The sequence below is a fragment of the Paralichthys olivaceus genome, chromosome 3 (assembly GCF_024713975.1).
Source record: "Paralichthys olivaceus isolate ysfri-2021 chromosome 3, ASM2471397v2, whole genome shotgun sequence".
NCBI classification, from domain to species: Eukaryota; Metazoa; Chordata; class Actinopteri; order Pleuronectiformes; family Paralichthyidae; genus Paralichthys; species Paralichthys olivaceus.
The window spans coordinates 25,961,164-25,974,649 of record NC_091095.1 but is presented as its reverse complement, the minus strand read 5'-3'; the positions used below and the strand labels follow the sequence as shown (position 1 = coordinate 25,974,649).

The window sequence follows — 13,486 nt, the reverse complement described above, 5'->3', positions numbered from 1 at the left end:
CTATATGCATGCAACCTTTTTTAGACAAGGTTAAAGATGGTTTCATTGGAGGAACCACACTTTGTATAATTGCATGTTAGAACATGCAGACATTTTTAATGCAAAAGTAATACAGTGGTGTTCACATCACCTTCCATCAATGCACATGGTTCCCGAAGTGATTTTTTTTTTTTTTACCATTCTATACAATAAAAAAAATCTATATATAAAGTATGACATTATTTAAAAACAGCTTGATGATGCAGCTACCAGTTTGATTAGTTTTTCCAACAGCTAGGGGTTAGCAGTAATATCACAATGCATTCAAAGGCATCCGTTTTGTTGAATTACATCAGAGGGAGAAAAGGCGGTTGGTGTCTTTCAGTGCCTTAGTGTGGTCCTGTTGATCTGGTCGATGTGCTCTTGTTCTTATTCTCATCGTCACCATTCATACGTAGGTGTGATTTCAACTGACCAAATTTTTCTGTGGTTGACAACATCCCTAGTTTTCTTTTGTTTATTGTTATGGCAGGATGCAGGAGACAACAAGATGTTTGAGTTAGAACTCAAACAGGCCTTATGGTTGGTGAAGTAGGGCTCAAGTGCTTGATAGTCAGGTGTTGTCAGGTGTGGGCAATAAAGAGCTATATGATCACAACATGATGCTAGCTCTGTGGCGCAAACAGCTATATGCATAATACAAATAAGCATCATGTGATAACTGAATGCAAAAATGATGGATGGGATGTGATTCATTGTAATGAACAGTTTGTGGGGAAAATATCACAATGTTTATTAAAGAAAATCCAACAATTCTCATTTTATCATCAGTGCTTTCGGTTGAAAGAAATAATTTATCTCTCTCAGCTCATGCTTTGACATCACATAATGCGTTATATATTTACAGATGAGTTTTTAAACAGGGTGAGAATACATTTCCCCTCTCTGCTTTCCTGCCATTCTTGTCTTTCTCTGTTTTATTTTTTTCTGTATCTTTCTCTCTATACTAATGATTATCTCTAATCTTATTTGCATTCAAATTACCTCACCAGGTGGTACACCAATCAGAGGTAAGAATGCTAGGTACAACTAAAAATGTACATATCCTCCTCTCCTCCTCACCACTTCCTGTTCTCCATCACCTTTGTCATCCTCCTGTCACCACACTGTGTCCTCATTTCAAGCTTTTTGGCCCTTGGCCTGTTCCATCACTTCCTCTGCCTTGAATTTTTTCAATATTGTATACTAACTATACTTGGAGGAGAGAGGAAAAGAGAGGTGCACACTTTCTTGTGAGGATGTTATCACATAAATGATAATAGTTCATTTGAAAATTCACCCAGTAAGGCAGCTGATCAAATAAGCTGCCTTACTGGGCAGCAGTGATCTGCCAAAGGAATACTAAAGAATGACAATCAAAGTCAGAAACTTTGTTTTGTCATATATAAAGGTCCTGTGTTGTTCGGATAAACTGTAGAACGTAGCTCTCTAGACTAAAACTTTTCGCTGAGCATATTCAGTTCACTTATAGTTTAGTAGACTGCTAACAATGAGTCATTCAAGTGTATAAGTAAGACCTCCGTCTGCATGCTGGAAGCAGCACAGAGAGGAAGTGCCTGCATCTTACGGAAGCGCTTAAGGGCAGAGGAAGTTTGGGACATAACATTTTGTTCCGGGCATCATAGTCTCCATCTGTAAAACTTAACACTTTCTCTGGCGGCACTGATCAAACTTTTTCAGTGCAAATGTCTATCAGCATCTATTTTGCATTTCTCAGGAGAGAAAGATGCATTTCTCCTAAAAGGGCTCTGCTTAAAATGCAGTGAAATAGAGAATCATCACAAAATGGGAAAGAATGAAGAAAGTGATTTAGTGGCTGCTGCACACTTGTCTGTCTACCATCTTCTGGTTTACCTACATGCACCGTATGGGAGCATGTGTACGTGTGAGGAGGGGGTTGGGGTTAACAACATATCAGGCAGAATGCATCCCAGATGGTCCACAAGGAATGTGACGACACACATTATTTCAACCACTAGCACTTAACATTGTGTTATAAACTCATCCCATATTGCATTTCAGGATCGTATTCTGAAATATGTACATGCTTAACATTTTATTTCAACATTTTTTATTGTGCACTGCAAAACTGCATGATATATGTCATCTTCACAAAAACTGCATCACTGCTTCAGATACTTTGATACTTTCTATCTCGAATGGAAACTCTCTTTTGACACCTGACTATTGAATGTTTGTGTCATTGCTATGAAACTTACATGACATTTATTTGACAAGTTTATTTTACACGTGGATGTAAATTGTGGTTTCAGGTAAGTTGCAACTCATGTTTTCTTCTTTCCCCGTAATGAAATCTCCAAGCCAGAATTATTCTGTGCTTTTGTCAGTCACAACTGGATGTTAGGTCACAACAGAAAGCTTCTGTTCAATGAAAAAACACAAGTGTAGCCCAAGTGTTATACTAAAGGCAATGACTAATCCATCCATCCATCCGTGCCACTAAATGCTGTCCACTTCCTTTCAGTGGCCATTTTAATCTTTTGGGCTGTTCACACGGGCAGCAAAGCGCTGCGGCCGGCTCGCGTTCTGCAGCGTCTGTTCTATTTTTTCAGCTCGCCGGGAACAAATTGGGCCAGAAAACACTCTGAAAATCAGTTTTAAACCATCCACTGTAATTGGTTTTTTTTATTATGTACTTGCGTAGGTCAGTCATTTGTGAAGCCCATCATCATTAACCCCTGAACCATACCACATACTTCTACTGTATGTGTGATTACAAAGTAGCAGGATCGCAGGTTGACCGGTGCGGAGCAATGTGCTTCTCTTGTGAACAGCCAAGCGCCTGCTTGCACGAGAATTGAGGCTTTGCAGCGCTTCCAACTCCGGTCTGTTCCTGGCGTAAGACATTCTGGTCTTTGGCGATAATGATTCGATATAGTGAAGATGTAGCCGTCTACAATAAATACAATGTATATAATAGAGAGGAAACATGGGTACTGGTTTCTTGTCTTAAAGAAACACAGAAAAGATTTCAGGTTTATGTTTCTCTATCACCATTTCTGAGGTATTGTATGAATGTGTGTGGTGCAGACCAAAAAAATGACCGAAAGTTGACCTCCTTCCCCAGGAGCACTTCAGATTGAGAACAGTGAGGAGGCAGACCAGGGCAAGTACGAGTGTGTGGCAGTCAACAGCGCTGGGACTCGCTACTCTGCTCCAGCTAACCTTTATGTTCGAGGTAAGATCCCTCTTGACCCTCGCCAACCCTCCCTGCTGCCATTCAGGTCATCACCTCCAGCATTAAGGCCACTCTCATCACCCTCACCACAGCGAGGCTCTGCACCCCACTGCAAATAAGGAACCTGGATCCCTGGATTCAGCTGCAGGGAAAATCAAACCTGCTGATAACTGTCTTGTCTCTGCTCGCACACTCTTGGTTTCCCTGTCTGTCTTATCTTTGTCTCTTGTTTTTAATTTGCTTGACCTGCCTAACCCCATGGTGAGTGGACAGTGTAGGTTTGTTGGGGGCTGTTTTAACTCATCAGGGGTGAACAAGATGTTGACTGCGGTTCTGCTCTTTGTTTGGGTAGAGATGTGTAGATCGGCGACATCCGAATAAACATGTATGCTTGACATATCCGCCCATCACCCACCCAAAGAAATGATTTTCTTTGTTTTAGAGACCCATGAACATTCCACACCACCTCTACTGGTGATAATATGGATGACATATTACACTTAAGAAGGCTGGTTTTATTCAATATGTTTTTAACTCATGGCTATGACTTATTAAGCTGTGGGAACAAAATAAATAATATGTTCTTTACCAACAAGACCTGGCGAACTGAACTGAAGAAGCCTTTTTGGTGGTAGATGAAACATCTCACTAAATCACATGATGTTGCTTCTACAGTGGGCTTTAATTTGATGCACACTGTCTGCATTGACTTTGAGGACACACTTTTGGGGAAATGATTGCAATTAATAGTCAATAAAAAACATATGGACCTACTTTTAGGCACCATGTGCACGGAGTGTAGGGAGTGTGAATGTGTGCATTTTGGTGACAGGATGTGCAGTTTGCAATTACTATTCAATGAAAACATAGGGCCTTATTTTTTTGTGCCAAGGCGCACCGTGTGAAGTGCAGTTAAATTTAGAATTTGGTATTTTGGTGACAGGATGTGCCTGGCGCATCTGGACCCAAGGAGAGATCGATATGTTACTGGGTGTGGTAGTAGTTGCAGGGACTGACTTAACCAACCAGACATTGTTTTATATTTTCTTTATCCTTCCCTTTAAGGGGAGTGCACACCAAGCACAGAGTAGAATCATTATGGTGAGGACTGACTGTGCAAGACTCAGAGAGAGGGCAGCTGTCACAAGGTAAATCTGTAAACCATCTATCTCCCGAGACAAAAAAAATATTTCCTACTTAAAGGGAAGGTTAAAAGTACTACATTGATAAAAGCAATTAATTGATGTCTGGTTATCCCGTCGCTAACACAACCCAAATCTCTCCCTGTGTCCAGATACAGCAGGTGCATCCTGTCACCAAAATAATAAATACACGCAGACATGGTCCCTGTGAACTGGACGTTTAATTGCACTTTGCACAGTGCAGCTTTTGCACACCAAAAAATAAGGCCCTATTTTTTCATTGACTAGTAAATGCAAACCGCACAAAAAGTTAGACTCCGTCTGGCCTAAGTGATGCACCTGACTGTGCTGAATGAGCACTCACTCGCAGAGCTCGTTGCATGGAATGCACAAGATTCTCTTTCTTTATCTTTTACATTTTAAAGAATTCCTTTTACACATTGATGCATGATGCCTAGTTCACCCACCCGAATCCATTTGTTGTTGTTTTTTCAATAATTTAATTAGAATTGGAATTATTAATCAAAAATAAGTAGGCCTTGTCAACAAACAACTCAATTAGCCTCAACCAGTATCAGGTTCTCAAGGGCAATTTTCCAAGCCAAGGGGTGATTCATTACAGCTTCAGTCTCATGCTCACTCGATGTTTTCATTGATGATGCTCTTTGATGTTGTTTCCAGTAAGAAAATAATGTCAAAGCTTCTGCATGCTAAATCCAGTTATTGCATAATCCTCAATGACCTTTACAAAGGTCTCTAGAATTGTCATCATTTTCGCATTAATCCGGACAGCTGGCCGATGTCGACCTGGTGTCAAAAATCTCTATGCACTGATTTGCCACAGAATTAAAGGCAGTTCCATTACTCTTTAAATGCTGAAACTGATGTAGTATATGATGTTGTGTTAGGGCTGGGCGATAAACAATAGCAATAATTAATATAATATAACTTTTCCTCGATAGAAATGTAAGAAATATCGATAGAATGTCAATAGAACTCATTCCATCCATGTTTTGACAGACAATGATATTGAGAATGACTGGAGTAGAGTTACAGTTACCATTTACCTGCTGCATCACATCAAAGAATAATAGGTTAAATAAGGCAGGGGCCGTCACACACCCTTCCACAAGAGCAGGGTCCTAAGGGGAACCCCAGCACCAAAATATACATACAAATGTACTTAAGTACAAAAGTACAAATAATTAATCATCAATGATTCACGATGCCTCTTTTGAGGACTCGGCGAAATGAAAAAAGTTGTTGGCAAACAGAATAGGATAATTTTCCTCTTTTGTTAACAACCTGCACAGAGCTGGTACAGATAATAATAAAGACTGAACTGAACCGAGGTCCTGCATGAGCACCTGGATCATTTTTACACAGCTGCCCGACCAACGTCCAGACTCATAGGGTCTCGCGCTGCCCCCCCCGATGGAACATACCCTGCTGGGGCCTGCGCGTCTCCCGAGGCAGGGGGCGAATGAGCGAGAGGTGCTCCGTGCATAAAAGTGTAAAAACAAGTAATGATCCAGTTTTGAGAATATAAGCAGTAGAAAATACAGATTTTTGTTTACAAATGAAGCGAGTAAACGTAAAAACTTAATTGTTTTCTAGAAGATGAGATGCCCCGTTTAGCCAGTAACATAATATAAAGATTTTTATAATGTTTTTATATAGAAGAGTTCTACGTGTGAGTGATAAGAAAACATCAGAGGAGCAGAGTCACTTGTTGACCTGAGCCAGTCTTGTGCCATATCACTCTTTAATCATACAAATGAAAATGAACTAGTTCACTTTCAAAGTTAATTTTTTTACATTTTGAAGTAAGTTCACGGTTCCAAAAATGAACTAGTTCATGTTCATTTGTTCAGTTTTTTAATATTGGGATGGTTATGAACACAGAATGAGACGACTCATTTTTAATTGAGCAAATCAAACAAACACTAACTAAACTTCATGCACTGATCAGGTCCTGAGACTGTGTGTTTGATATATATTGTGATATATATTGATGTCGACTGATATGAAAAATATTATCATGATACATTTTTTTCAATTTCGCCCAGCCCTATGTACTGTATATTCCTTACACATAGCCTTAAATCATTTGAAATATTGATGGTTTAAGAATTAATAAAATTTAAAACCTATCTTAATACAATACTCAAACTCCATATTTGCAATGAAACAATACTTTAAAAGAGCAATATCAATGGAAAAAGAATGAACAAATAGTGGTTCAAGAATGTATTCTATTGTTGAACATCAGATAATGTGAATCATGTGGATTATTTCCTGTTCTTTCCCCACTCACCACAAGACATAAAAAGACAGAGATAGAGAGTTGTGTACAGATAGGTCCTTTGAGACCCTGCAGCCTCACTGAAGCTACATTGGCTTTACTGCCATTCAGCTTATTTTAGAATGTATTTTGTTAAATCAGGAACTGTGTTTTTCTTATGGTGTAGTAACGTACCAGTACTTAACTTAGACAGACTCAAAAAAAGAAACGAAACAATTTTTATTCTGAAAATATTGAAAAAGAGATCTGAAAAATCTGACATCCATGATGAACTCTGCAAAGTCATTCTCATATGTTTCTTAATCCCAGTACTTGAACAGACTGACTGCCTCCACAGCAGCCATGTGCTGTAATTCTAACACATTTATAATATATGTGAAGTAAAGAGAGATAATTGAGTCCTCCTGGCAAAGAGGCCTGTGTGTGTATGCCCGCATGTCATGGAGATACCCAAGTATCAATATATATAAGCAGATACATTTTTATTTTCTCACCACTCCAATTTTAACAGTTTCCAACTAATAGATCACAGAGCGCTCATACCTGAAATAAAGAAAATTGTCTTTGAGAGCCAAAGAAAACACTTTTCAAGTCTCTTTTAAAAAATAACTACATTCATATAAACACTTTCACAAGGCTGACTTGTTCATACAAAAGTTTTGTAATTGACAAAAATCAATATTGTATATCATTCATGAGAGGTTTCCCCCAGTAAAGCTACAGAGCCGCAGCCAACAATGTCAAATAATGAGGTGCAACACTTGTTTTAGCTCTCTCTTCAAATTTCCTTTCTGTGCTTTAACCTTTAACATTCCCAGCTGTGCTGGTATGGAGTTTTTTTCCTACCTTTAATCAAGAGCGTGGTATATCAATTCAAGCACATGACTTGCTGAATTTATGTTCAGAATGAATTACTTTTCACCAAAACCCTGCCTTTGCACTCAAATAACCCCTGTTTGCACTTAAATTTGCTCTGCTTCTGCTCAAACTGTGTGCTTGCACCTAAATTGTTGCTCACACAAATTTCCTGTGCTCCAGCTTCAGCCCTTCTCTGCACTCGGGCTGCTTTCTGTGCACTCGTGAATCGTCTGCTCTTTGATTTCTCCTGTGCGCTTGGAATTATTTGTGTCAGGTGTTGTTCGCTTTACTTAAGTGCGTCCCCTGCTGGCAGTTAGTCTGAAGGGAAATGACGTCACTTAGATCAAAAGGTTAGTGGATCACCAGCCAACATGCACCAGCAAAGTCAAGGACCTCAAGTAAGTTTTTTTTTCATTCAGTAGTTACATAACTGGATTAAACTTTTTAAATTAACAGAAAGCAGCCCGAGTGCGGAGAAGGGCGCCAGCTAAAGCGCAGGAAATCCATGCGAGCAACAATATATCTGAGTGCAAGCACACAGTTTGAGCAGAAGCAGAGCAAATTTAAGTGCAAGGGCAGGGTTTTGAGAAAAAGTAATATGTATTCTGAACATAAATTCAACAAGTCATGCTCTTGAACTGAAAGACCAGGCTCTTGATTTACATATGCTGTTTGCTTATGTGTCTATTTTCAACTCTGTTTAGATTTTATTCTATATTCTCTGGTTTTTAGTTTCTCATGTTTCTCTTCTTCCTCTCATATAACATATAAGTTTCTGTTCATCTCTCAAATGCTTATCCTTTGATCCACACATGAAGGCAGCTGTTTCTTATTGTTTAATTTGCTCTGCTTGTTTTTGTTCCTTGTCTATTGATCATGTGAGAATGTATTTTTAGTTTGCTTTTGTGACGTGTTTGTGTATGTTGTATAAAGTAGCCCAATACAAGACTCTGGCCTCTGAGCTATAAAAAAAAAAAACAATGATATCAAATGTTCAAACTGTTATCTCCAGTTTTCCATATTAAGACAATAACACACTTATTTGATCTGAATTCAAGTTCCATGTACCAGCTTTTCTGGAGCCCCCAACACACATTTTTTGTGTGTATATGTATTCTGGCTGTCATGGGTAACTTTGTTACCAGTGCACAATGCTGCAGACAGGTGACTACCACAGTACAGCAAAGAGACACTGTGCCACTAATTATTACCTTGGTTAATAATTCCAAATTAGCCAGGAAGTAGCATGGTTAACTTTTCACGGTTAAAAATCCCATCAAACTTGCATTACACTAATCCAAAAACAAAATTAAGATGAACCCATAAATAGAGACCAGACTAAAACTCTTTAGCCCTTGAATTAATCAAAGGCAAACCCTAAAAAGAATTTTAAGCCAAAGTAAGCTAAGCAGATTCATTATAGGTATAAGGCCCAGTCAGGTCTGCTCCTTGCTTGAATATTAGGAGGAATTGGTGTTAGATTTTTTGGTCAGCTGCCAAAGTGCTGTGTAGATTTACAATGGCCCAACCTGATGCCCACTACAGTTTAAACATTATTTTACACAGAAAAGTGTGAGGCTGTGGTACACTTTGGAGATAAGTGTGTTTGTTCTTAGCAAAGTCAGGTACTGAACATGTTTTTTGTTATTGGCTCTGAGATGATTATATCATCATTCTGTCGATTACCAGCTCAATTTTCACAAAAAGCCTTCAAGAGAGTCACTTAATCAGCAGTTTACGTGACATGATACATCTATTGTACATATATATGTATAATATCTGGCTTGAAACATTAATCTACTTCTACTAGGTTGAGTGGGAATGGAAAATGACAAGATAAAATGTACAGCTTCATCAAATGTAGTTCTTTTTTACTGAAAACAGTTAGAAGACTGTCATCATCTGCCAGATTACTGCCAGGACAGGATCCAAGGATTTAGCATGTTCCTTTAACACACTGTAAGCTAACCATCAGGTGTTCCTCCATAAAAAAAGAATCTGTTCTCAGCTAGAACTGGATACATTTCCACAGTGAGTGTTTGACTTCTTCAGGAGGCTTGTTTATGTATCCATTGAGTTCAGGGCGCAGACTTAATGGGCAGGATAAATGTAGTCAGTAACACATTGTTTTGTGTGCTTAATGAAATCTGGTTGTCAGCAAACCTCCTTTATGCAGCTTTAAGGCTCTGAGGGGCTCAAACACTGCAACAAAGTTAAAGACAGGCCCAGTGAAGGTGTGTGTAAGTGCATGTCTGCCTCTGCTTCTGTGTGTTTATTGTGAGAGCTGACTGGATACACAGGAATAGTCACTTTTAATTTATTTTTATCACTATATGTCTTATTGTGCATATGTGAGAGAGTGTTGTTCATGGCCTTTTGCTTTGTGTATTTGATGAGTTTGCACGACACTGTTTGATATGTGTGTGCATGTGTGTGTGTGTGTGTGTGTGTGTCACTACTCTGCAGAGGCTATTGTCTACACTGGGATTTTTTCACTCATTAATGGATAAGCAGATATTTGCCTGTTTTACTCTCTCTGTTTCTCCTTGTCTTCTTCCTCTCACTATTATTTTGCCCCTCCTGTCGTTTGTTTTTTTCTTTTTCACTTTATATTGAATCCCCCCATCACCATTGCACCCCGCCATCCAAAAACACAATCCAAATCTCACCACTCAGATCAACGGGAAGGTTGGTTTTTTCACTCTTTTCTATCCTAACACTAAGGCCTGGCAGACTGGAGCCGTGCTGCGCCGGCATCTCGCTGGGCGCCTCAGGCCCGTCCCGGCCTCTTTCTCAGGGCCCCAACCCCACAATGCAACTCCTTTGCTCCCCCAACTGCACCCTTCCCCACACTGTATGCTGTCTTGCATGACATCACATATTGCTTCATGCAGCCTGCTCCTCTAAAATTTTGTGAAATGAGCATCTCTTAAATGCCAATACTGTGCATTACATCTCCTATATACATGTCCCAACCTGGATGGGATGACATGAAAGATATGCAACACTTCAAAAGCATGGTAAGATATGTTCTTTTTTGTTTAATCAAAGAATAATCAAAAGTCAAATAGTACAAAGGGATCGTTTCATCTGCAGGGTTCAGATGCAATTCCTTTTTATTTTCCACACAGGCAATATGCTTTTCATTATACATACTATAGTGACATTTAAATCAATGGTCTTGGGAGTTGAAGTTGATCAGGTTGAACTGACAGGAACGGACCATTTACCTTTACTTTGCATTATTATTAATTCAACAGGCAATCAAAGACAACAGATGCACTTAGTTTCAACATCTAATGACATATCATATAACATACTGCCCTGCATTTGCTTTCATTTATATATTCATTTATTCATCTGGAGTAAATCTCTGAGATCACAGTGCAACAATACCTCAACACCAGTCTATCCCACACAAAATGTTGTTTTGTCTAAAACATTATAGAGTCATATGTCACCAGTTCACAAAGCTCTCACAGGAATAACTCCAGACACTGAAAGGCTGGTGTTTCCCTGCCAGCAGTGTCTCACATCCCATTATTTTGACACTACTGCTAATTAGTAAGTAAACGAATTAGCTGTGATAGTGTTTGACATTTTACAAACATCAGAATCAGAATCAGAAGTACTTTATTAATCCCCGTAGGGAAATTCAAATGAGATTTGTCAGATCTATTCATGAGAATAGATAAGTGCGGTGTTGACCTGATTAGACAAGTATTGATGTTGGGTAGCTGTTGGGAGGACCACCTGACCTGGTTATCTGATAAAATCCTCAGAAAATAGACAAATCTGATTCTGGATCCATGAATTCAGTCACTATGGTGCAGTGTTTTGTTCAGCATTGATTCACACCTCTGACCGGCTGTTTAGATTGAATAATTATGTGTAGGGTCTTGCACCATTTCCTAACACAACCTAATTAAAGACACAGAAATGATAATCATGTGTCCAGTGTGTGTTGTTGTTACACACTTCACACCTTTCTTTGTGAAAGAACATGATCTTAACATAATCTAAGTCCAGAGTTTGTGCTCACTTTACAAATTTTTTTAGCTGTGTCACTCCCATAATGTCCTCTTCAGCATGCTGATCATGTTATTATTGTCTTGGCTAATTCAAAGGCATGGCTCATCTCAGCTCTCATCTGCTATCTAAACCATCATTACACTGAGCAGGTGGCTCTGAGCTCACACTAATCTTACCATGCTCTCCTCTTATCTGTGTCTACGAGAAAACCACACTCTCCAAGAGAACCAAATTGCCTCAAACATGTTTACAGCTTTTTTTGGGAGACTCTTACAGCTCGATCATTTGTAGGAGAATGTAGAGGAGCACAGAAATTGAGGGGGAGAGAGCTACCATTTGAGTGTACTACAGCCCTATCTGAAGTGTTTGTGTTTGACATGTGGATATCGATCAATATGCAAACTTCAGGTACAGCTTGTAGACTTGAGTTTTATTCAACAGAGACTGTACTTTTATGTTTTTTTTGTCCATGGTCAGGGAACATAGAGGGATACTGCATGGGTGATAGAGTCTAACACATTGTTTCAAATTTCAGTAACTATACTTGACTTAAATTGTTAACTCTAACAAGCCATTTGAGTTTAATGGTAATGGCAGATGAAGGGGCTTTGATTTCAGAAGCCGCAAGAATGGAAGACTTGAAAACCAAAGAAGCAATGATAGCAAAATACCAGAGGAGAAAGACAAAGAAAATTAGATAAATATAAATGTTGTACCCTGAGCAATACAACACTGTTGAGGAATCATTTACTGCTCAGCAACTTTGGCACCAAGTATTTGATTCTTGATGTTCCATAGCCTTGTCCTTGGTCACAGCTTAAATACCTGATACACAAAGGTGCTTGAAATCTAGGAAGAAAATCTGAAGCAAATACTGTTGAATATAGTACATGACATAACATGAATTTACACAGTGAAATACAAATAGAAAGACAGGCCTGTGTGTTGCTTTCAGCTAGAACCTACAATGGCTGTGGGAAAGTTTAACCTATGGTGTTATGAGACACATTCTGACTTGTTTCTTTGGAGTTAAACAAAATCCTATTTAGATTGGAAGCTGCAGTTTCAGTCCAATTGAAGAACATTCACAGCGCTTTTTGAACCCTTGTCCATGGATCTTGATGGGAGCATGCTGCCATCTCTGCACCTTTGCTGCTGCTGCTGCATGGCATCTCAAGCAGAAAATACAAATCTTTAGATCCCAACCTACCACAACGTTTTCTTTTTGAAGACTTGGCTATGCAAATCTTCTCCACTCAGCCTTCTTTCCCTACCCCTCCTATTCTTTTCTCTGGCATGTCAATAAAGATATGAGTTTGTCTGTATTCTGTCAGCTGCAGCCTTTTACTGCCAAATGTTATTATGGTAACTGAGCGACAAGTTCAGTCAAGTCAAACAGTAGCAAATACAAGATAACATAACTTGTATCCTCTGACTCTTTAAACTACTGTCATCACATCATCAATCAAATCAATCACATTTTATTTGTATAGCCCATATTCACAAATCACAATTTGTCTCAAAGGTGTGACATCGTCTGTCCTTAACCCTCAACAAGATTCATGAAAAAGTACCAAAAAAAACCTTTTAACACGGGAAAAAGAACATAGAATCCTCAGAGAGATTCACATGTGAGGGATCCCTCTCCCAGGATGGACAGAAGTGCAATAGATGCCACATGTGATGGAGAACATCAGAAAAATTAGAGTAATTACAGCATTGGTTAGAATAAATAGTTTGTAGCATGATGGAAGGTAAATTAATTGAGGAGTTATTGTCAGTAATGGTTGAGTATATGAGTAGACATATTATATATCAAGCAGTCTTGTTGTAACCATAGTCCACAATCAGCTGCCACCACGATCAGGATACACCATCATAATCCATCACCATGATCTACTGCTGCCATCA

At 39.0% G+C, this 13,486-nt stretch overlaps 1 protein-coding gene across 20 annotated transcripts in view; it reads left to right on the top strand.

Moving 5' to 3' along the window:
* Window positions 1-13,486, top strand: part of ptprfa (protein tyrosine phosphatase receptor type Fa) — a 229,067-nt gene that overhangs the window by 115,632 nt on the left and 99,949 nt on the right. For 12 of the 20 annotated variants that reach the window (XM_069522622.1, XM_069522618.1, XM_069522619.1 and 9 more), the window contains 2 exons: window positions 1,032-1,049; window positions 3,128-3,238. The exons of 1 other annotated variant lie outside the window; for it this stretch is intronic. In XM_069522622.1, coding sequence (XP_069378723.1) covers window positions 1,032-1,049; window positions 3,128-3,238 — 129 coding nt within the window. The remainder of the gene's footprint in view (window positions 1-1,031; window positions 1,050-3,127; window positions 3,239-13,486) is intronic. 7 more of the 20 variants (XM_069522623.1, XM_069522633.1, XM_069522624.1 and 4 more) reach the window with 1 other exon arrangement.